This window comes from Capra hircus, chromosome 8 (genome assembly GCF_001704415.2).
Source record: "Capra hircus breed San Clemente chromosome 8, ASM170441v1, whole genome shotgun sequence".
Lineage (NCBI taxonomy): Eukaryota > Metazoa > Chordata > Mammalia > Artiodactyla > Bovidae > Capra > Capra hircus.
The window spans coordinates 52,149,314-52,174,482 of NC_030815.1; the positions used below are offsets into that span (position 1 = coordinate 52,149,314).

Sequence of the window (25,169 nt, forward strand, 5' to 3'; positions counted from 1 at the left end):
AGTCATTCTCCCAAATTATGGTCACTTACTTCCAGCACTGGGTATTGAACCTCACATAACCTCTTACCAGGAACATATCAGAATCTGTATGGTTTCTCCCATGAGTGGTCTCTCTGGTACAAATGGTGGGAACACTGAGCACTAGGGGTAAAACCTTACCTCTGAGGAAGAGAGGGATGGAGTGCCCAGAAGAACCTGCAGTGAGTCTAGGTTCACTTACAGGAGAGCAGATAGCATCACCACAGTTTGTACACCTCCAATGGGCGAAAAAATGGCTCCTACCCACTAAACCCTGCTTGTGGGAAAGTGCTCACAGTTTCCCTCATCCACAGATTTAACAATAGGCTCTGTACATTTATTTTGTTTAATTACAGATAATAATCACACTCATACCTCTTGTGTTCTCTTGTGCCTAATTCTAAAATCAACTGTTCAGTGTCTTTTTAATTTCAGCTTCCCTAACTAAGACTTAAGAGTGATTTTTCACTAACATAAAGGCAATGCAAAATTATCTTAATTGAGAAAAAGATATATAGACACCAGTCCATCTATACTAAATTTTCATATAAATTGAGGGACCAGAGAGAGGTTACTATAATTCTGATTGTAAGCTATTTCTTAGGAGGTAGTTTATTTTGGTTTTGGACAGCAGTTAAGTATAGAAAAATCCCTTTGCAGAGCTCCAATCAATTATTTTATTCATTAAAAAAAAAGTGGGGGTTTCCCTTAAAAGCTTCTATCCTAGTAGAGAGAATAAGCTGTTTGTAAGATCTCTATTCAATAAACAGAATTGTCTTTTAATAAATGGTGGCCATCGTATCAGAGAAAATAAATGTGGAGGGTATATTCAATCCTGAGTAAATCTGCTTAGTGCACCATGCCTGCTCAAAGTTCATTTGTTTACATAGTGAATTCCTTTTTGATACCCTTACCTCATCAAGTGGTTTAGAGCAGACATGTGCTCTGTTCTTTCTCTTCATAAATAGCAAAGCTACTTGGAACTCCAAAAGTGGAAATGAGTTTGTACCAGGGAAATCTTGCAGAAAGAGCATGGGCTCAGACACATCTGGGTCACAACCCAACACTGTGACTGATGTAGTTGAATGAATTTTTTAATTCTCTGAGCCTCAGTTTCTCATTTATAAAACAGACTGTTGTTTGGCTTAAACATTATTGGCTTAGAACACTATTTCTAACATGGTAGGTGTCAGAGAATGGGAGTTTGTGTGATTGCTACATCACCACTCTATTCAGGTATGTTGGCCAAGACTTCACACTGGATACATTTTTTTTAGGTTCCCACTAGTTATCTATTTTATATAATACAAAGCAGTGTATATATGTCAATCCCAATTTCCTAATTCATCCCAACCATCCCCTTCCCCACTTGGTATCTGGATATTTGTTCTCTACATTTGTGTCTCTATTTCTGCTTTGCAAACAAGTTCATCTGTATCATTTTTCTAGATTTTACACATAAGTGATATCAGATGATACTTGTTTTTTCCCTTCTGATTTCACTCTGTATGACAGTCTTTAGGTCTATCCATGTCTCTGCAAATGGAACAATTGTCATTCCTTTTCATGGCTGAGTAATATTCCATTGTATATATGTATCTTCTTTATCCATTCCTCTGTTGATGGACATTTAGGTTGCTTCCATGACCTGGCTATTGTAAATAGTGCTGCAATGAACACTGGGGTGCATACACTGGATACATTTTTTTTTTAAGAAGGCTGTGGTCAGGGTCCAAACAACAACAGTGGAAAAACTCAAAGGATCAATGCTTGATTCCTTACTCTTCATTCAGCATGCAGGTTGAAGGAAACTAAACATTTGCAACATGTTAGATCCACATTTTATGATCTATCCTTTCTGCAGGAGTGCCAGGATATGTGGGGGGTGGGTACCAGACTAACCTTTCAGAGCATCTGCACAAACCACACAGAAGAACACTAGTGCCTGAGAATGAAAATGCAATGAGGTCACCAAAGATAAGTTTCATCACTTAGAAAAGCCTATGGGGGAGTACAAGGGGGACTCATTGGCAGGACAGGAGAGAGCAGCAGGGGCCCCAGACACCTCCAGGCTGTGAAAACACCTTTCCTTTGAGTCGCTTGATGCTCACTCTATCTTTGTGAATCCTAATGGAAAGGAGACAGTGTGCCAGCTTCCAGCCTTCTCCACTTCCTCACTTACCTCCTTTAGTATAAGGGGTCTTCCAACACTCAGTGGAACAAACTCTCTCTCCAAGATGGTTGGTGCTTTTCAAATGCATCTCCACAGGCTGATAAGCCTGAGATTTTGGTTAAAATTAAGTATTTCCCTGCTAAGAAATAAACTCTTTGTGTAGACTTTGTGTATGTGGCAAAATGTACATAATATAAAATTTATCATTTTAATAACCAACAAAGACCTACTGTATAGCACAGGGAACTCTGCTCAACGTTATGTGGCAGCCTGGACAGGAGGGAAGTTTCAGGGAGAATGGATACATGTATCTGTATGGCTGAGTCCCTTCACTGTTCACCTGAAACTATCACAACATTGTTAATTGGCTATGCCCCAATACAAAATGAAAATTTTAAAAATAAAATTTACCTTTTTAACCATTATTAATGTACAGACCTACAGCATTAATTACTATTCCCACTGTAGTGCAACCCTTACCACCAAGGATACATCACAAGAACTTTTTCATATTCCCCAGCTGAAATTCTGTACCCTTTAGGTAGTTAACTCCCCCATTGTATTTCCCCAGCTCCTGGCAACTTCCCTTTTACTTTCTGTTCCTCTGAAGCTGATGACTCTAGGTACCTCATATAAATGGAATCATGTGATATTTGTCCTTTTGTGACCGATTTATTTCACTTAGCATATGTCTTCAAGGTTCATCCATGTTGTAGCATGTATAAGAAATTTCCTTCCTGTTTAAGGATGAATAATTGTGTAGACTTTTAAGTGAAGATATTACAGTCTCAGTTGATGGCCTCATATTTTGAGTCTTGCTATAAAACTCTACACTTAATGAGTCCTTAAAACCTGAACTATTTCATTAGTATATAACTTACAACTAGTTGAAAGTATTACTGAGCATATTTATTTAAGCTGGTGAAATGCAATAATATAGATTTTTTTTTCATGAAAACTATCTTCACACAGTGGTATCTTAAGTTGAAAACTAGTTATTGACATCCCTGCAGAGAAATAGTATTATTTGATTAGCACTTCTGGTTGTAGAGACATTCAGGAAGGTCACATTCTATGGTTTCTGGTATCTGAGTGCTAAGGCACTTAAACAGAGGTCTACAGATGACTCAGGTACCCCAAGAAAGAAAGCTGAGCGCAGAAGAATTGTTGCTTTTGAACTGTGGTGTTGGAGAAGACTCTTGAGAGTCCCTTGGACTGCAAGGAGATCCAACCAGTCCATCCTAAAGGAGATCAGTCCTGGGTGTTCATTGGAGGGACTGATGTTGAAACTGAAACTCCAATACTTTGGCCACCTGATGCGGAGAGCTGACTCATTTGAAGAGACCCTGATGCTGGGAAAGATTGAGGGCAGGAGGAGAAGGGGACGACAGAGGATGAGATGGTTGGATGGTATCACCAACACAATGGACATGGGTTTGGGTGGACTCCGGGAGTTGGTGATGGACAGGGAGGCCTGGCGTACTGCGGTTCATGGGGACAAAATGAGTCAGACATGACTGAGCGACTGAACTGAACTGAACTGAAGTTTGCTCACTGAAATACCTGGATCAAAACCCAAATGACTCATTTCTTATCCAATGTCCCTCCTGATTTTCTCTAATTAATCACCCTTGATAAAAAGTTGTTTTAAACTCACATTATAATCTACTTATATGTTTATTAATTTACTTAATTTATATATTTGCTTAAATATTACAATAAATTTGGCTCCAATCATTAAAGAAATATTGCAAGGTACAAAAGAAAGCACAGCATTTCCACGGGAGACAAGAAGCTCTTCTGGCCCATGTAAGCCTAAAAAATATTGTCATGTGAGTCTTGACCAAGTTTAGTGTCTGTGGAGGAGGTAATCAATGTTCACCTATTCTGGATGATTTCATAAAGTTTATTTATAACTTAGACTTGTTGAAACAAACACATTCTGCAATGTCATCAAGAGGTAGAATGGGCAGGCTAAGCCTCTTTTACAAACATTAATTTTTAAGCTGTGTCTACAGAGACATCATTCCCAACCAGGAGACCCTACTGTCTCAGTGTCCTTTGAATTATTAGAAGATGAGAAAGAAACTAAAAGGAGAGTGAAAAAATTTTTGATGACAGAAGAAAGATAATTTGGACATGATAATAATGAATGAAGACACCAGAAGGAAGAGCTTGTAGGATGAGGTGGAGAACAAAAATACTGACCCCTGAAGTCTGTGCTAAAAGTGACTTTTCCTAAGAATTTTGTATATCACGCCTGTCATAAACATTCAGCTTCATTGTGCAATGAAGACAGATGACAAGAATTTATTGTTCCAACAACCAAAAAAAAAAAAAAAGTGACTGCGTTGTTGGAATCTGGGATTATTATTATTATTATTATTTTTTTGGTTTCAAATGTGCAGTGGAACTTTTGTGCCTCCAAGGGCTGGGGGTAGTAGTTTATGTAACTAATCGGACATCTACATAAATATGAAAAATGGGGCAGGTTCCTCTCTTCTCATCTGTTCTAAAGCCAGAACTTGCTCTCAAGTTAAGAGGCGTGCAGACAGGAGAGAGATGAACAGTTTAGCTGTCCTACGCTGACTCTCTTACATAAGCTTCTGGGTTATGAGGTTTTCTCCATTTAGCTTCTAAATGGTAGGAGGGAAAAGGCTTGAAGAGTCACTTATTAGGGAAGAAAAATGCTTGGGAAGGTTGGTTTTAGGTTGGGGAGAACTTTTACAGATCAGAGGATGAAGACGTGAAGAAAACACTAAAGAAAGACTGGTGGGGAAATACTCTGAGGAAGGACTAAGAGCATTAGAGGGAGAGTTGACAATGGCCAGGAAAAAAGAAAAGTAACTTCCTCAAAGACAGGGGACAAGTGAACAGTCAATAACACAGGAATTCTGACACTGAAAAAGAAAAAAAAAGATGCCAGGGATACTCAGTATCTTAACAGCAAATTAGGTAGTGACGTCACATTCTGAGAAACAGTGAGGATAAAATGGGTGGGACTTGGGTCTTGGAAAGGTTGGCCTAGTCCAAATAAGGAATGCAAGAGGGAACTAGACGGATGAATGAAAAAGATGACCAAGCAGCCTAGGGCTCCACCTAGGGTACGCTAGATTCATAGTGGGGCATAAGAAGGTTGTGTTTGGTGTGTGTACTTGAAATTTCACTCGAGATGGGGCAATTCCAAGTGATGATTATATCTAAGCTGGCATTCTGTGAACACCAACAGAGGCCATAATAGGTGAGCAGATCAAGAAGTACAAGTCCAAGCTGTCAGTGCCACCTACTGGCTTACGGAAGCCAAAGAAGAGGCAAATCAGATACAGAGTAGAATTTTAAATTTTCACAGTAATAACTGGATAACCCTTGCTTGACCTAGCCATGCATCACCTGTAATACAAAGGAGATTCTGGGTATAGATATGGGACAACTCTCAGAACCAGCTAAGTAGCATTCGATTTAGCAGAGCAAGGTGTATTTAGTTTAAAATCCTACCCTAGCATTGCCTCTGATATATCATGGAGGTTAAGGTAGATGGATACTAGGAGCTGGGAGACCCACATCACTGTGTCAGTTCCTACAGACATGGGTGCTAAGGCACAGAGACGGTCTTGACCTCTAGGTCTAGCAGAGTCTAGCATATGCCCTTGCTTTTTTGTTTAAGACCTTAACCTAGACTGTGCAAAAAGTCAAAGGCATGTGGCCAGCATTTGTATTATAACTATCTCTACAAATCATTCTACCCAAATATCTTTGCAAACCCAAGAAAAGGGCCTTTTAAATTTTGTGTATCTAAATCTCACTGAGTACCTGGCACACAGAAGTTCAAAAAATATCCATGGAATGAATGAATGAGTGAGCTGTGTTCTCCATGATCCTACATTTCTCTAGAATACACTTTCTTTGGGTTTAGGAGTCTCGGTGACTATCTCTCATTCCTGTTTCACTCAGCACACATCTTTTGAAAGACACATAGCTGTCATCGAACTCTGTAAATACGGATCATTTTCATTGGCCATGTAGGCATGATCTGCTTCTTCCTACCTGGTCCACCCTGGGTCCTCCTCTGCTCTTTATCATGCTGATGCCTGGGCTGAAAATCACATTGCTCAACTGACTGTGCCTCCCTCAGCAAAAATGGAAGAGATTTCAGCAAGGGCAATAACAAAGAGGGGGAATGGGGGAGTCTGAATAAATAAAAAGGCTGCAGAAATACAATGCCTGTATTGTAATTGAGTGAGACAGTCCCATCTTGAAACCAACACTCCTACTAAACAGAAATCTCAGCTTTTTCTGCCTCAGGATGCTGATTACCAAAAGTACAACTAGTCCTCTAAGACCTTTGAGTGAATTAGTACAGGGTGCTCCCTACAGAGGCAGAGGCTGCCCACACCAGAGTGCCTGGCTTGGTGAGATGAACCTGGGGGGAGGAGAGGTTTTTTGCCTCAACTAGATGATTTGGGCTTTTAGCGCAGTGAACAACCTCTGCATTCTTCGGCCCCTCTGGTTCCTCACTTTCTAGGGGCTAGGACTTCTGGGAATCACTCCTGGGCTAAGAACCACAGTCCCATCCTAAAAATTACACTTGTCTGGTCCACACTGCATCCCGGCAATGAAGAAAAGAATCCAAGATATGCAGGGTGGGCCACTGTTAGATTCTTGCTCTGCTCTGAGTATATATTCTTCCCCATTAATTACCAAAACAAATAGACTTAGTCTCTGTGAAAGGCTTTTTCTGCTATGTAAAGGCAAATTCTAGCTGCCTCTTCATTTTCACTTCTGTGGTTTAGTGCTAGCAAGTGGAAGATTTATGCAGGTAAGGTCTGCCTTACCCACCTCTGCTAGTTCAGTAAAGCTATGGGGAAAGGCAGAGGGGTGGACTTCACTCCACTCCTCATCAGTAAGGTTCAAGTTTCCAGGGCTTTTTGCAAGGCAACTGCAATAAACCAGGCCGTGAACCTTGGAGTTTGAGTTAGACCATTTGACTTAACCAGGGGCAAGTCTTGCCCCATCCCTCTTCTGGCTGGATGGATCTCAAACCGACAACATTCAACAGGCTTACAGGGCTGAGGTGAGGTAGGGGGGCAAGTGAAGGTTGTGACTCGACTGAAATCTGAAACTATATTTCCTGGGTGTAATCAGTTTCCACATCATACAAAGTGGGTCTTCGGATCTGACTGAGACATTTTTTCACTTTTTTTTTCTTTTTAAGACAATGACACTGTAGAGTGAATAAAGGGTTGAATTCAATGAATGGAGACCCATTATCGGATTATCACCAGCAATAAGGCTGGCTTCTCTCCACTGCCTTTGCCATGTGAAAAAATTTTTAAATGTCCCCAGGTTTGTGAAACATGGAACGTTCAACGTGGGAAGGGCTCATATGGGTTTTTCTTTGGGAAAGATGAACTTCTCTGGCTATCTTCTTATTGTTACTCTCTCAGGGTGAGATGCAACTCACATCTGTCCAATGTCAGCCAAGATTCAATTGGCATTTCTGACTAGTAATCAGAATCAACCCCTCACCCTGGAGCAGTGGGACAAGATCTGGGCAGGTTACGCCTGTGGCTTGACTTCAACCAGGATTATACCTGGGGTCTCTGTGGGCCAGGAGCCCTTAGGTTTTAACAGGAAAGTTAGTAGGAACTCAGTGTCCTGTGGGACACCCCGCCTCAGCCTCTTTCTACTTAAATAACACATATAACACTTATATAACACATCTGTAACACATGTTGACTAGATTCAGAATTATGTCACTGCCTTGTAACTTTCTGACGTTCTAACTTCTGGGACCCTTGGGAGAGTAACAGTTGTAACTATAAAGGAAATCAACTCTGAATATTCATTGGAAGGACTGGTGCTGAAGTTGAAGCTCCAATACTTTGGCCACCTGATGCAAAGAGCTGACTCATTGGGAAAGACTCTGATACTGGGAAAGATAGAAGGCAAGAGGAGAAGGGGACAACAGAGGATGAGATGGTTGGATGGCATCACTGACTCAATGGACATGAGTTTGAGCAAACTCAGGGAGAGAGTGAAGGACAGGGAAGCCTGGCATGGTGCAGTTCACAGGGCTGCAAAGAGTCAGACATGACTTAACAACTGAACAACAGCAACATAAGGTCAGGATTTAGGACTGGTTGCTGAGCCATTCAAGGTCTCTTCTCTCTGAATTGTCTCCACTGTTTTTGCACAGCCACAGAGGGAACTGGCTGCTCTCAAGTAGAAATAAGATAAACAACTAGACTTTGTTCCCCAGGAGAATACATCGATGAGCACGGCCACTGCCAGATCTGCGAAGCCTCGTGTGCCCAGTGCCGAGGACCAACCCAGGAAGACTGCACAGGCTGCCCTGCCACAAGGTGAGTGACCTTCCTCAGTATCTCCTGGGGTTGCAAGCTCATGAGAGGCAGGATGAAGAGAAGAGGTACTTACCACCTGGAGGCACCCCTTGGGCATACAAAAAAAAGGAATCAGCTTCCTTCCCCTGACATAGAAAACCACCGTGGTCTGGCCACAGCTCACCTCTGTTGCATCCTCTTGCCATGGTACCCCATAACCACCATAAGAATAGGTTCCCTAGACACTAGATAAGCCTTCCCATCAATGAAGGTGGTGATGGCTTTGATGCCTAGAATCTCATCCCTTTCTGCACACCCATCCTTCAACCATCATCTCCATCTGCTGATAAAATATCTACTCACTTTTCTAGAGTCAATTCAAGGGTGAACTGTTCTATGAAAGCATTTGTTACCTCTTTCCAATAGAATTAAACCTCACCTTTATGTCCCCTATACTCTGTACAAACTTCCATGATTGCACTTGTGACATTTTAAGAAACTGATTCACAAATCTATTTGTTAGACTGTAAGCCCCTTAAAATGCTCATCTTTGTACCTCCATTATCTATCACAGTGCTAAGAAACTAGTAGGTACTCAGTCAATGTTTGGTAACTGAACGAATGAGGAAAATAGCAAATCTCTGAATGGGACAAGCATCTTTGCTAATCACTGAGAATCTCTAGTGAAGAGAGTTGGGAGCACACTGTATTTTTTAATCAATATTCCTCTATTAATAAATTCTAGTATGTAATATTTGTTGGTCTCATCACTGCTCTGATAAATGCAAAGGAAGCAGGGTCTCTCCCAAGATCAATATAATGAGGCTGCTCCAGTGGCAAGAAAATCTCTAGCATGGACATCCCCTCGGCCATGCGCAAGAGTTATTTCATCTAATTCTTTGTCTGGACTCTAATACCCTGAGCAGGAACTGTTGTGTATTTGTCTCTTTATTCTCTAGTGATCAGCACACAGTAATAAATCAATAAATAGAAGTTTTACCAAACCTGATAAAGTATATAACTAACATCATGAGCTTGGCTCTCCAAATAGCTCCCTCAGAAAGAAGAAAAGAAAGAGGGAGGGAGGGAGAAAAGGAAAGGAGGGAGGGAGGGAGGAAAAGAAAGAAAAAAGAAAGGAAGAAATAAAGGAGGGAAGGAGGAAAAGAAGGAAACAAAAGAAGGGTCTTCCTAGGAATTCTTAATGCTGTGATAACATTTGCCAAGTGTCTCTTTAAGAAACCTATGCCTCTTGAATTTGTGTTAAGTCAGCTTCGAGGCATATTATTAGACACAGACACCATTTTGAAAATACATTCTGTTTCTCTGTTTCTCCTTTAAGTCCTCGCCATATCAAAATCAAACCCTACACCATGTTTGAACATCTTTGAACCAAGGGAACTTGTTAGTATTTGTTTAATAAGGCAGCTACCATCATCCAGTGTACCCTGCAGAAGTCATGACTGCCCCAGGCTCACCAGAAGTGAGAAAAAGTTCAACTACCATCAATGGCCATTTAAAAAAATCTAAGCTCATTGGTACAAGAAGATCAGAGGTCTCCTGGGCCATTTGGATAGTCTGGATTCAGCAGCCCATGGTTTAGCTTTTGAAGATAGAAAAGCAAGTGTGTAGATCTCAGAAACTATTTTGAAAGATAGAGTCATTGACTTGTTTGTTCTCAAAAGGGCAGCAAGCTATTTTCTTTAGGTGTTCTCCAAAGTATTTCCTTGACTGGAATCAGGTCTATTCAAGGCAATCTTCAGCACTTGCTTTATGTCCAGTTTTGAGTTAGGTGCAAGGTCCATAAAAATTTTTTTTAATAGGTGACTTGGGGGTGGTGGGTCAAAGTCAAGGGCTGATGCCCTCAGGGACCAGAACACTGGGACAGCTTTTATACCCTAGGCCTGAAGCAAAACTTGTAGCCTTAGAAGAAAAGAGGCTTGATAGAAACTGGAGCTGGAGGGGACATAACCACTCCAGAAACATGCAAGGAGGAACCTGAGTTGTGGCTCCAGAAGGAATAATTACCATAACCTCTCTCCTCCCATCCTCAGATCTCCTGCTGGTGTTTCCTTTCCTTGTCTGAAGCACCCGAATCCCAAAGGGAAATACCACTTACAAGTGAGGAAAGTGAGCTTAGGAATGCAGTCTCTAGTGGGCACTAGTAGGGCACAGCAGGTCAGAGAATGGCAGAAAATGGACATGGGGTGGCAGAAAGGTAGGGCAAACAGGACTACTGGGCCCTCTGAGTTTCCTTCTATTCTTATGCTCTTGGAGGATCTCTAGTACTGACAGAATAAAGGTCATCCCTAAAGGAGTTTTTATCTGGGAAAGAAACGTTAACTTAGAAGTTTTCTTAATATGAGAGAGAAGTAAATCAGTGGGAATGCAGATGAAACAAGATTGCTCATGTGCTGATAACTGGTGAAGCTGAAAGAACCTGGGTGAGGGGCAGTTTCTGTTATGTCTTATTTATTTTACATGTTTAAGTTTTTCCATAATAAAAATTTAAAAAATAATTTAACTCTGAAGTTGTTTTACAGGAAATTGAAAAGTCCTTTCTTTATCTTCTAGTTTTCCCTTTGGTGGTGGTGGTGGTTTAGTCACTTGTTGAGTCCAACTTTTGTGACCCCATGGACCATATACAGCCCACCAGGATCCTCTGTCCATGGGATTTCCCAGGCAAGAATACTGGACTGGGTTGCCATTACATTTTCTACAAACCTTTGGGTTTATTTTGCTCCTTCGAGATAATTAAAAACTTGGGGTACAGTCTTTGTCACTGCTATATAACATGTCTCAGATTGGCCAAAATGTTTGTTGGGGTTTTTCCAGAACATCTTACGGAAAATCTGAATGAACTTTCTGGCCAGTTCAATCGCTCTATAATGTCATGGTCCTCACTGCCCAGGATAATTTTCCAACCCAGTCCTCAAGGAATTGCAGAGTCCATGAACTAATTAAAAACATGTAAAAGTTTTCTGACCCACCCTCAAACGTTTTATTTGATCTGTTTCCATAATTCAGGGGGAAAAAAACCTTTTGTCAGATTTCATTCTGTTACACTGCCAAGAAATTACAGTAAATATTCTTGTGACGGTTTTAGTTAGGCAAACCAACAGTCAACACGGAGGTCCAGCTAACCCTAACTTGCATCTTTTCTACACACACACACACACACACACACAGACTGGGGTCTCTGGAACATTTAGTGCCAATGTTGAGAACTTCACCTCTGGCAGCTCTTCAAGCATTTGGTTTTACCACCTTCTTCCTTTCCATGAGGCCTGTTAGACTCAGAATGGTTCACTGCTAATGAAAAGGCCAAGAGCACGTGTGACCTGGGGACCGTAGGGCTTCCCCAGTACAGATGAGCTTGCTTGGGTGTCTCAGAAATCCACAAACTGGATGACTGGTGTCCCAGAGATGGCTGGAGTTGGCTTTAAAGAAAATTTTCATCGGCCCCATGAAGCCCAGACTAAGATGATCTCTTTTCCCCCACTAGGGAAGATCTGTTGGTATCTGTGGGAATCTGTGTCACTTGAGATGGGCTTTTTCTTCAAGTTCCTTAACAATTTTTCTTAAGGAAGTTGGGGTAGGCGGGTTTGCAGGAGATGATGTAATTCAGTCCTTCACTCAAGCACAACTAGTTTCCTTATCATTCAATCTTTATAAAGAATTATGTTCTTACAAAAACTGAGTAGGTCACTTGTGCTTTCTTCAAGGTAGGGATAGAGGGAGGTGGCTTAAGGCACAATTATTTGCTTAGTACTGTCTTAAACTCAGGCTCTCGAGTAAATATAGACAGCCCTTCCCCTGTGTAAACATGGCACCACTACACCCTTTGATTCACTGCCACACCCACTCAAGTTTCTGAATGGTTTTAAAAGGTTCCAACCATTGGCAGTATTAGATCACTCTCTCAAGAGAAATAATTGCCCCCAAAACCAATCTGTCATCTCTTCCCACAAAGAGTAAAATGATGATGTACTTTCCATCTTCTTCTCAATTTAGCAAGAAAAGGAACCTTCACAAATAAACATGCCCCATTCTCCTTCTTAGTGAAGAACAAAGTAGTTCACTTGTTTAAAAACCTCAGAAAGCTTTTACACAGTTTTTTCATAAAGGGAGGTTTCTTTCATGTTTCTTTTTTTTTTTAACTAGCCACATTCAAATTATTCCTTGACAAATCCTCTAGCTCAGAGACCAGAGCCAGGGTGGGGTCAGGATTTCCCAGCTAGCATTAGTGCCATCAGCTGAACGTCTGGCCTAAGAGCACAGTCTTCCCATTACAGGTCGTGGTGCAGGAGATCTCTTCTGACATGGACAGCCAGATGCGTATGCATGTCTTTTTTAGGGCTGGGACTCCACACCCTGCAGTGGGCCAAAAGTATTATTCACGCCATTGTGCTGGGTAGGGTGACCAGAACCTGAGGGGCTGAGGATCCAAGAACAAGGCGGCCTTCTTGTGTGGTTGGCCTGAATTCCATTCTATTTCCAAGCAGATGCAAATGACACAGACTTTCAGGGATGAGGTAGACGATTCCAAGCAACACATACTCAGGATGCCTTGTCCCCACCACAGTTTCCTTCAAACCCAGGACTGAAATGCCAGTCCTCCATGTAGGGCTGATTCTAGCTATGGAAACAGAAGAAGTTTGACAAACCACTGCCACCCCAGGAATGAGTTGTGACATCATTCTGGGTGGAGAGAGGAAGAACCCCTAGCAGTGTTTTCAGGCCTTCAGCTCTCCTGGATGTGGATACAAGCATCACGCCCTCCGGGGAGCATGTGTGTGCTACTACTCAGACACCTTCATGACTGACACAGTGACTACTGCTGTAAGAAAGATCTCTGAGACCCTGGTTTGCACCACCTGTATGACTTAGGTAGAGGTCATTTAGCAAGTTCCACAGTAACCTAGACCACCGCTGAGAAGTTTTCAAAGTAAATTCCCTAGACCAACACCATGGACACGATCCAAGAACTTGTCAAAGATGCAGATTCTTGGCTCTCTCCCCCGAGGAATGACTGAATCCGAAACTCTGGGGTTGGAGCTCCCCAGCTCACTTCATCCATCCACATTACTCATGTGACTTGCACTTAGACGTTGTGTATTTTTTTCTGAGCAAAATCTTAGACATTGTGTATTTTTTTTTTCCTGAGCAAAATTCTTGGATACAATTTACTTCATCACATGGGATTACTTTGCAAGGGAAAGAAGAAAGAAAACTTTGAAAATATTAACCATGACATTATGATATATATATTGCATGTGTATAAAACCAAAGGTTTTAGAAGCCCACATACTAACTTATCTGTGGTGCCCTTGTAGGTGATGGCAAACATGGTCAGAAAATAGAGACTGTGGTACCCTATACACCAGGAAACACTAGCAAAAATGACACTCAAAACCAGAGTTCATTGATTACTTGCCATACGTGTAGGTCAAGTTTATAAGTAGTACCTAAACTATAGGATAGTGCTGCTTCAAGAGCCCTTGGACTTGACATTTCCTTGCAAAGTGTGGGCACACTGATAACTAAAGAAAGATACTTTCTCCAAAGCCTCTGGATTCAAAGACCACTAAAATGCCTTGAAAGTTCAAAGACTCCCATCTCAGTGTTGACTGGCTGGAGCCTACAGTGCAGGTTTAATCCCCAGGGCACTGGTTAATTTGTTTGAAACAAGAATCAAGGTTACATCCACAGCCAGTTCCTGGCATGCCTGCTGTTGGGTCCAATCTTTGGCCAAGGATGGGTACATGACTAATGCTCCCCATGTTCTAAGATGATCAGTCCCAGGCATCACCCTTGTTTCTGGAACAATGAAACAAAGTCTGTGCAGCAAAACACAAACACCACATGTTCTAATACTTAACGCCATCCCACAAAGCCACCCTTACAAACTAAAAGTCTGCTTGCCTCTAGGATTTTTGATGATGGCCGCTGCGTTTTGAACTGTTCCTTGGGCAAATTTGAATTCAGGAACCAATGTCATCCATGTCATTTCACCTGCCAAGAATGCCAAGGAGATGAGCCTTCCAACTGCACTTCCTGTGGAGTAGGTGAGGGAGTCTGGTTGCTCATTTCTTCCCCTTACTTCAACTTGCTCTCCCACTGGACATTACTTTGTTTGACTCAGAAGCCTCATCTCTGGGGAAGAGGCAGGTGAGATTAGACAGCTGTTCATTAAAGAGTGTGTACAACCTTGCAGTTTCTGCTTACTGTCAGAACATAAGTTCACACTGCTAGAGACACAGACCTACTTCCCCTGAGGAGGTGAGAGAGAAGCTAAGAGATGTTTTTCCAGAGAAGGAGAAAGTAAGGGCATGCAAACACAATGAGAGGCATGAGCTAGACAGCAAAGCTAAGCTTCACTGAAGTGAAAGTGAAAAGCTAGGAAATTAAGACAGACACATTCAGTCTTCAGGAGAAACAGCCTAAGAGAGGCTGTGTCAGGGTCCCCTCAGCCCTGAGTGACACCATTTAGAAGCTGTCAGAGCCCTGTGGGATGGCAGGGTAATCTTTTCCAAACACAAATATGACCTTTACTGTCCCAGACCTTCACAATTCTAAAGCTTCTGGTGTCAATAAATTATATTCTATGGTCACTCTGGTCCTCTGCAGTTTGACCCTTGACTGTTCTCTAGTCTCCCTACTGCTGCTGGTAAGTCGCTTCAGTCGTGTCCAACTCTGTGCGACCCCACAGACGGCAGCCCACCAGGCTCCCCCGTCCCTCAGATTCTCCAGGCAAGAACACTGGAGTGGGTTGCCATTTCCTTCTCCAGTGCATGAAAGTGAAAAGTAAAAGTGAAGTCACTCAGTTGTGTCCGACTCCTAGCAACCCCATGGACCACAGCCTACCAGGCTCCTCTGTCCATGGGATTTGCCAGGCAAGAGTACTGGAGTAGGTTGCCATTGCCTTCTCCGTCCCTACATATGCCTGTTCCCAAATTTGACTTCATGAGGGACTGATTTATATTTTATATAATTAAATTTACTTATCTTTAATTGAAGGATAATTGCTTTACAATATTGTGTTGGTTTCTGCCAAACATCAATATAAATCAGCCATAGGTATATCTATGTCCCCTCCCTCCTTGAACCTCCCTCCCAATTTCTTCCCCATCCTAGGTTGTTACAGAGCTCTGGTTTGAGTTTCCCGAGTCATACAACAAATTCCCACTGGCTATCTATTTTACATATGGTAATGAATATGTTTCCATGTTACTCTCTCCATACATTCCACTCTCTCCTTCCTCCCACTCGCCATATCCGTAAGTCTGTTCTCTATGTCTGTGTCTCCACCGCTGTCCTGCAAATAGGTTCAGGGACTGATTTATATTTTATTTGCCCTACACTTAAAAAATTTGAATGAAATTGGGAAATTAAAAAAATTTTTTCTCTTGAAAACCTGGAAGATTTGGCAACAGTGCGCCTTCTGGTCCTCAGATGATTGACTAGAGACCTCCAGGCTGCTCTCTATTTGCCATAGTCCCCACCCCTCCCAGCTGTCTCACTGATCCTGAGGCTGTCAGTTACCACCATCATGACATTTACATGGTTTTACTGGTGGGGAAGAATTATTTAGCTTTATTCTTGCTTGTCATAAAACAAAGAAAAATGAAGAATAAATCAATAGTTTCACGCATTTGCAGAAAAATGAGGGAGAACACATATCTTTGTGTAAATTAAAATGATTTCTTTGTGTTTAAACAAAGTATATCTGTCCAATTTTACCTCTACCCTGCTTATTCTGTTTCCTTTCTCACCTGTAAGATGGTGATCATGGCTGCCTCCTTTAGGATTATTATGAAAATGAGACAAAATAATAAAGCACTTAGAACAAGGTGAACTGCACAGGAACACACAAAAAATATTAATAATGATTATTATTACTACTACTATTACTACTGATATTGTTTGTACCACTTACTTCTATGGGCATTTCAGTCTCTAGCCGAGTTAGTTTTCTGTACAGCAGAAATTAAACACAACTTTTTTTTCACATTTGTTAATATCACCACTGATCTCATCAGAAAAGTTTTTGAGGACTGAAGAACTATCAGGCTCAAAAGTGCATGCAATAAACCCAACATTTAAATCAACTAGACTTCAATAAAAATTTTTTAAATGTATTGTGCCACTCCTGTGTATAAGTTATTCTACATAGGTGCCATGGAAGATACAGTAAATGATAGCATGATACTCACATTCAAGTTAACAATCTAAAAAACAAGTTTGAAAAAAAAATAAATAAAAAACAAGTTTGTCTTCGTGTGTTATAAAATGAGAAGATATTAAAGACTGAATGAATGGCAGTAACCCTACCACATGTCACTACTTTCAGCTGTAGTGAGCAAAAGAGGCTTCCTGAAGAGGAGATGGTTGGCCAGGTTCTGATTAGCAGAGTTTTCCGCCTGTTAAGAGTGCTATATCCCAAGACCATGTATTAGGGCAGCTAATCCATGATTCAGTGCTACAGAAGATAGATGATGGAATGGATGCAGTTCTGTATCAAGAGGCTTTATTCAAAGGCTGAAATTCCTCTGGCTAAGGAGCCCCATCCACACGCATAAGCCTCTCCCAACTCTTTGTAGAAACTTTACCTCTTGCTGAATTGTAACTTTGTTAAAGTTAGGCCTGAATCCTTTTGGAAAGGCAGAAGGCTAGCTCTATTGATGAAAATAAACTCTCACCCCAGTTTATCCTCTACCAAACTGAACCCAAAGCTAAATTCTACCAATTATACAGTAGCTGCAGTAAGCAAATTGTTGAAGTAAACTTTATAAAGTTTATTTTCAGAGTCCCCAGCCTTTCCTTCTTCCTTCCCAGCAATCCTGTTCCCATCCTGCCTGCAATCTTCGACCTTCTTTTCCTCTGGCAAACATCCAATGACTTCACATTGGTCCACCCTCCCTTCTAACAAAATCAGCTGCCAAGAAATACTCTGAAAATAATTAATTACTCTTCAGTATAAATGAAAGCCAACCTGAACCTCTCTGGGAGTTTTTCGCTTTTTAACTTTCGTCTCACATTGCTGATGTGAAAGGTTTTGGCACCTAACAAAAATATCAGCCCTTCTACTATCAGAACCAGCTTCTCCTACATATCATTACAGGAACTTAAATTCTGAGATTCTGGGCAAGTAGCCAAAATTTTATGTATGATATGCAAATCATTGAGGTATCCAAATTATCACCCAAAGCTAAGTGAGCTGCCATGCTGTCAAGCTATTAGAAATATGATCAAATCTTGGCATAATCCTGACCCAAGCAGGTGAGGAAAGCCTGCCATTTTGAAGGTGCCTAAGTGACTTCCTTTTGCACAGTCCGTGTATTTTAAACAAGACCCTTTAAATCTCTGTCCTTTAAGCCCAAATTATAATACCCAAAGGGGTTCAAATAACAAAGCCATATCTGAACAATCAAAATGGAATTGAATAACATTTCTTCTAATATCTGAAATCATCATTTATTTCTAAGATTGTTGATCCAGTTGGATATGTTTGGAAAAACAGGAATGTTGACAAATATGAATTCACTCATTCATTCAATCATTCAATAAATATATATTTAAAACTCATAACCATATGCCAAGCTGTCCCCAAGCCTCTGGATCCTGAGGTGACATCAAGGGAAGGTGCAGGGGATGGACAGGAGGGTGGAGGATAGGGTGGGCTTGTCACTGCTAGCCTTCACATCTTACTACCTATGTGTGGGAAGGCTGGCACTCTGTAAAGCAGGATCTTTTCTCAATGAGTTATGGTGGACTGAAAAGAACACAACTTGGAAAGTTGACCTTTGGGTGGTCTCTTGAGATTCCAGGTCCCACCAGATTAGGATTCTGTGCTCCAAACCTTGATCTGTAGCTGTAGAATCACCAAATGCTCGTTGCATCCTCCCAAACACTCCTTTCCTTTAGAGGATAACGTTCTTCCAGGTCTAACTTGGAAACTGCAAACACTTTTCTTTTTTAACCACCTCTTTGGAGGCTCTCTTTATATATCTTGTTCTGTAAGGACCAGCAAATTTCTGGCATGAAACTGCCATCAGAAAAAAAGGGCGCTTCTGAGTTCATAATTCAAGGGTGTGGTTTTAAAATTGTATTATGATAGTTTGCAACCATTTCTCTAGTAGCAACATTGGATTCTCCACAGGAGCAAATTCCCAGTCTCATACTGGGGGTACTGCTGATTCTTTCCTTGTAGAGTCCAATGTTGGCAGGACTTCCAGGAATTCATGCAAATGAGTCAAAGAGGGGTGTTTGGTTGAGAGCTTCAGTAGGCTGTCAATACAGGAGTTGGTAGTTGTGCAAAAATTCAGTCCTTATACAATTAAGACAAGCATGTGATTTTGATAACAGAATTCAAAATCATTCTAAAAGATAGCACTATCATAGAAATGCATCAAGCACTTGTTTATTCTCATGGGATCTTTATAGTCACCAACTCTGAGAGCTTCCACTGACACCAAAAGGAGTTCAAGGAAATCTTTTCAACTAAAAGTTCAAAGAGACTGCATTTTTCATTCAATCTATTCTTATCTCCTTGATCTGCTGGGAGTAAAAGCACTTGGTCACATCTTTCAAACAAAATGTCTTCAGCTATTGTTATCTTCATAGCTAATTTTGTTCATTTTCCCTCCTTTCATTTTGCTCCTTTCTCTTTAGATAAGCATGGCAGAGAGCGGTTCCTGTACTGGGGAGAGTGTCGAGAGAGCTGCCCCCCAGGCTACTACCCTGACGAGGGCCACACCTGCCAGCCCTGCCCAGACAACTGTGAGCTCTGTCACAGCACACACATCTGCACACGATGTGTGCACGGCTACTTCCTGGTGCCCTCCAATCACACCTGCCAGAAGTTAGAATGTGGACAAGGTAAAGCTGCCTTGGAGCCACTGCAGACAAAAGGGGCTGTACCCTGGATGCCCCAGAGACTTGAATATCTACCTGGTGCAATGGTCACACCTGGATGATTTCCCACGAATCTACACCACAAGTGGGGACAGTGATACCTACCCTGCTCTCTTTCCCCAAGCGTTTGCTTAGACACAATCCAAGGACTAAGGAATGCAGCTAATCACATACATAGAAGGTGAACTCCAGTGGAGGGTTTATGGGAAAGGTAAAATGGGAGAGAAAATCAGATTAGAATTCAAATGTCCTGGCCAACAATACTCTCCTTCCCAATCACTAGTTATGAGATCCTGGGCAAAATCAATCTATTTCTCCACGCCTTGGTTTCTTCATTTGTGAGAGGAAGAGCATAGCATGCTCTGTGCTTGCTTGCTGGCAGGAGCCAGTGAGAGTCAGCCTACTTAAAATGACCTGGAAATATAAAAATGTTCTGGGAATATATGTGTTACTGTTATTGTTCAATTCCTACTTACACTGCAAGAAGGGAATTAAAAAGCAATACATATAGATTTTGCTCTTGTTAATGTAAAATGATGCAGACTTTCTCTGCTGTATAAGAATTATGCCTGGTCTGGTACTGAGCGAGCTTTAGCACATTTCTAGAATAATGAAGACCTCTTTCTTTTTTCTTCTTAATGCTTACTAAGGTTGCTGTATGTGTGCTAAGTCACTTCAGTCATGTCCAACTCTTTGTGACCCTATGGACTGTACCCCACACCAGGCTCCTCTGTTCAGGGGATTTTCCAAGCAAGAATACTGGAGTGGGCTGCCATGCTCTCCTCCAGTGGATCTTCCCAACCCAGGAATCAAACCTGTGTCTTTTAAGTCTACTGCATTGCAAGGCAGGTTCTTTACCACTAGTGTCATCTGGGAAGTCCTACTAAGGTAGTATAGAATTTAAAACTTTTTAAAAAGTATTTACGACAACAGACATAAGGAGATAGAGCTTCATCATTTTATATACCCAACCACATTTTCAAAACAGAACTTACTTCTTTAATAGATACAGCACACCAACTTGACTTCAAAACTAGTTGCATGGCATACAGTCTAACTCTGTTCTACTTATAGCCGATCAAGCTAATCCAATCTACTAAGTATTTTTAAATTAATAGAAGGAGATAAAAAACGTGGGTGACGTACTTATCTCCAAAGCACGGTTTGGAGTTTCATAACTGCTCTACAATTTGCTTGAAAATAAGCTACACACCAACATATTTTTATAGCAATTATTTGTGTTTCCATTCAGTGAAAGTAAAGTGAAATTGTGCTTTATTTCTCTTTATATTGTGTAGGTGAAATCCAAGATCCAGACTATGAAGAATGTGTGCCTTGTGAAGAAGGGTGTCTGGGATGCAGCTTAGGTATGTCATCGTCCCTTTTGCTTAGAGTTGAAACAACTGTGTCCTTCACACATCCTCTCCTGTCATTCCTTCAACAGGGACTCTCGTCATTGTTGTCATCATCAATATCCATTATGTAGGCTAACTCTGACACAAACGCGGTTACCGGGAGAGATACTCCCTTTTGAGGCAATGGATAGGTCACTTGTCTTCATGAAACTCAACTTTAGGAAAGGACAATCATGCAAGAAGGAAGTAGCATTTAGGGTCAAGAGATTTAAAGATAAAATACTAATTTTTTAGAAAGCAAAAACAGATCTAAACTAAGTAATGAAAGTATTAAAATCTAAAAGATGAGCAATTCCCAGTGTTTCTTATGAAGAGACAAGAGGTGGTCTTTCTTGCAGGGAACAAGGATAAATGTTTTGACAATCTTAATTTCACTTTTTTGCCCATTTCGGACCATATTTGCCCTTACCCAGCTCATTTGCTCATTTTCCCAGCTAAATTTTGTGGTCTCTTTTTACACCTTTGCTATCGTGTATTGTGTGTCCATGCTAACATCTTTATGCATCATGGATAGAGGGGTGTGTGCCTGTGTGTGTGCACGTATGTTTGTGTGTGTGTGTACATGCATGGGCATGTGTGTAAAATCTCAAACCTATGCTTTTGACTCTTAAAAGTTTAAAGGGATGGATGAATGTGTGTGGACTTATTTAGGATCAGTGAGAATCTTGGCATGGGGATGGGAACGGTGACAACCGTGCATTGCACCACCCCTCCCCTACTTGATTCAGTTAAAGATGAAACTGAGCCATCTTCCCTGGGAAAGAAATTCCATAGAAGACCCCAGCCATCTAGAGACTCAAAGTCCAAAAGAATCAATCTGAAAAAAAAAAAAGAGGTACATTAGATAGTTTGATTCACTTTACAAAGTGCTGTTAAAAGACTACATTTACTCCTTTAAGAAACTTTAATTGTCTACTGTGTGCAGAGTGTTGGCCATGGCAGAGGGAATTCAAAGGCCATATGATGGAGATTCTGCTGTAAGGACCCCTCTGGCTGCTATAAGTGGCACACCTGGAACCATGTCTTTTACAGGTCAACCTGCCAGAGTAGAGAGAGCTGCACAGTGTGGTAGGATTACAGGAGAGGGAGGCATAGAGAGACGCAGAGCAATCTGCTACTTTCTAATTTGAAAATTTCTCTTAATTTATAAAAATCTCTGAATGTTGGACCTTGTTTATTCTGGGACTGCCTTAGCTGAAATCAATCATCTTATTTCTGAGGCTTTCATTTATCTTTCCAATTGAATTCTTTTTTCTTGTCTTTCCTTGTTGGCAGGTCAATGATCACACCTTTTACTGATGATTTATGTAATATTTGGTGTGTACATATCTTTCTGCTTAGAGAGTAATCAGTACTTGCAAACAAAACTCTGTGCCTTATATACTCTGCTCCCACTAGAACCAGCAGCATGTCTAAGGTATAATAAAAGCACAATAAATGTGCAAAGCCTTGAGAGTTTCCCAAATTCAAAATGGAGATGCATGGTTCAGAACACAAAGGGATTTAGATATATTTTCTCTAGTCAAATTGTGTTCATGGGCCTTTCTTCAGGCAAAAACCGCATTTTACATAATACCATTTTATTCTAAGAGGATTTAATGCCAAATTCTTTGTCTTTCTAACCAATACCTTAAATGGAAATTTTAAATAAGATAAATCTACATAAGTGTCCTATATTATATCTCTTCATTAATTGAGAGGATGAGCAAATAGAATCATTTTTACACTTGACACTTAACTATAACCTAAGATGTGGGGCCCATACCTACATCACCACTGACTTAATGATTGATTTTCATCAAATTGTATAAGATCTCTTTACTTCCTTATCTTATTAGTAAAATAGAGGTTAATGTGCCTTTATCTTGGCTCAGAAATGGACGATGAAAACTGGTTAATATCTGCTTACTAAAATAGTGGTAGTTCCTACTCTCGGGGGGAAATATACATGAATTTGAAAATTTTTAAGTAACCGCAAAAAGAAAAAAAAGACTATTTAAACTAAGTGCCAATTAAGGGGATAAATATATGTACCAAGTGAATTTAGCAAAGCAGGAAACCCCCAGGCACTCAAGTGATTAAGGAAGGCTTCCAAGAAAATGGGACTTGACATAAGTCTTAAGAATTTCCATGGAATTAAGATGGATAAAAGAACAGGGTTGCACCATGGAGGGGCTTTAGAACTGCAAGAAAAAAGGTTTGGAGGGAAGAATTTCTACCGTGGATTAGACACTGAGTGTACTAATTTTGCAGAAGGAACATAAGACTATAAATATAAGGGAATAAGCAAAGAGAAGTTTAGAGAAGTGGATGAAAACCATAACTTGAATTCTGGACTCATAAGTTTAAAAGTGTCCTGTGGCTAAAAGGGAATAATTTGAAGGTTCTTACAGGAAAAAAAAATGCTTTTTAAAGAGGTGTTTTAAGAAGATTAATTTTGTAACTATGATAATTATTAATATGTTCAGGGTAGCTGACAGAGAGTGAGGCTGTAGGCAGAGAAACCAGCTAGATGACTATTTCAGATTTCTAGGTATGAAGTAAGAGGAGCCAGAAAATTATGAAGAGAGAGACAGGTTTTAAAAATCACATGAAACAAATGGCCCTTAAGCATAAGACAAGATCCTTCGGTCATTATGTGAGAAATGCAAATTAAAACTACTGTAACATACTATTTCTCACCTATCAGATTGGCAAGATTTCAAAAGCTTATAACACACTGTACACGCAAGGCTATAAGAAGGCAGTCTTACTTGTGACTGATGGTACAACTACTGTTGAACAGCTGGCAGTACATAACACAATCACATATGAACTAATCCCTTGACCCCCTGACACTACTTCTAGGAATCTGTCCTGAGGATATGCATCCACAAACTCAAAACAGCATACTCGCAATGTTATTCACTGTGGTATTATTTGTGGTATAGTTTAGTGTTAGTCACTCAGTAGTACCTGACTCTGCGACCCCATGAATTGTAGACCTCCAAGCTCCTCTGTCAATAGAATTCTCCAGGCAAGAATACCAGAGTTGCCATTCCTTTCTCCAGGGGATCTTCCTGACCCAAGCATCAAACCTGAGTCTCCTGCATTGCAGGCAAATTCTTTACCATTTGAGCCACCAGGGAAGCCTATTTTTGTGGTATAAACATTTTATAAACTATTTTAAATGGCATAAATGCCTTTTGGTGGAAGAAATTCATTGAATCAACTAATGGACACATACTAATAGAAACTGAATGAACTAATGGACATTGAATCAACTAAATGACATGTACTCTTTTATCCAACCATAAAAGAGAAAGCATCTCTATGAACTGATAGTGATTTTACAATATACTGTTAAGCAGAAGGCAAAGTACAAAAGAACATACATAGCATGCCATCTTTTTGGTAAGAAAAGATAGTTAAATAAGATATTTGTGTGTGTATATACATTTTTTTACTTAGTTTAAGAAACACAGAAAAGATAAATCAGAAAGTAATGAAAATGCTTGTGTGTGTATGCTCAGTCATGTCCAATTCTTTGTGATCCCATGATGGTAGCCCACCAGGCTCCTCTGTCCATGGAATTTTCCAGGCAAGAATACTGCATTGGATTGCCATTTCCCACACCAGGGGATCTTCCTGACCCAGGGATCCAACCATGTCTCTTGCACCTCCTGCATTAGCAGGCAGATTCTTTACTATTGCACCACCTGAGAAGCCATGAAAATGCTTACCCATAGAGAAAAGGGTAAAGGGAATGGGCGTGAGACTTCTCTAAGTATACCTTTTTACATGCTCTTGATTTGAACCATGTAAGTGGGTTACATATTCATACAAATGACTTAGTAATTAGTGTGAATGGGCTCCCAGTGGCCAATTTGGGACAATCTGAACATAAAAAAAATGATGATAAAGAATTACAATTCAAGAAGTAAAAATCCAGGGGCTTCGCTAGTGGCTCAGTGGTAAAGAATCTGCCTGCCAATGCAGGAGACATGGGGTTCAATCCCTGGTCCAGGAAGATCCCACGTGCTGCGGAGCAACTAAGCCTGTACACCACAACTACTGAGCCTGCACCGACGCCCACAAGCCCTAGCGCCTGTGCTCCACAGCAAGAGAAGCCACTGCAATAAGAAGCCCACGCACCACAACTAGAGAAAAGCCCAAGCAGCAACGAAGACCCAGTACAGCCAAAAATAAATAAATAACAATCCATCCATCAAGAACGGTATTTTAAAAACAGCAACGAAGAGGAGAGGACAAAACCTGAATAAAGCAGAAAGCTCTTCTTTACAGTAAATTTTCACCTGGTATATATGC

The 25,169-nt window shown here is 40.8% G+C and overlaps 1 protein-coding gene across 2 annotated transcripts in view; it reads left to right on the top strand.

The window, feature by feature from the left end:
- The window catches only part of PCSK5 (proprotein convertase subtilisin/kexin type 5), a 505,527-nt gene that overhangs the window by 395,687 nt on the left and 84,671 nt on the right, over positions 1-25,169 (top strand). For both annotated transcript variants that reach the window (XM_013965990.2, XM_005683788.3), the window contains exons 21-24: positions 8,451-8,553; positions 14,461-14,597; positions 19,204-19,410; positions 20,745-20,813. In XM_013965990.2, coding sequence (XP_013821444.2) covers positions 8,451-8,553; positions 14,461-14,597; positions 19,204-19,410; positions 20,745-20,813 — 516 coding nt within the window. The remainder of the gene's footprint in view (positions 1-8,450; positions 8,554-14,460; positions 14,598-19,203; positions 19,411-20,744; positions 20,814-25,169) is intronic.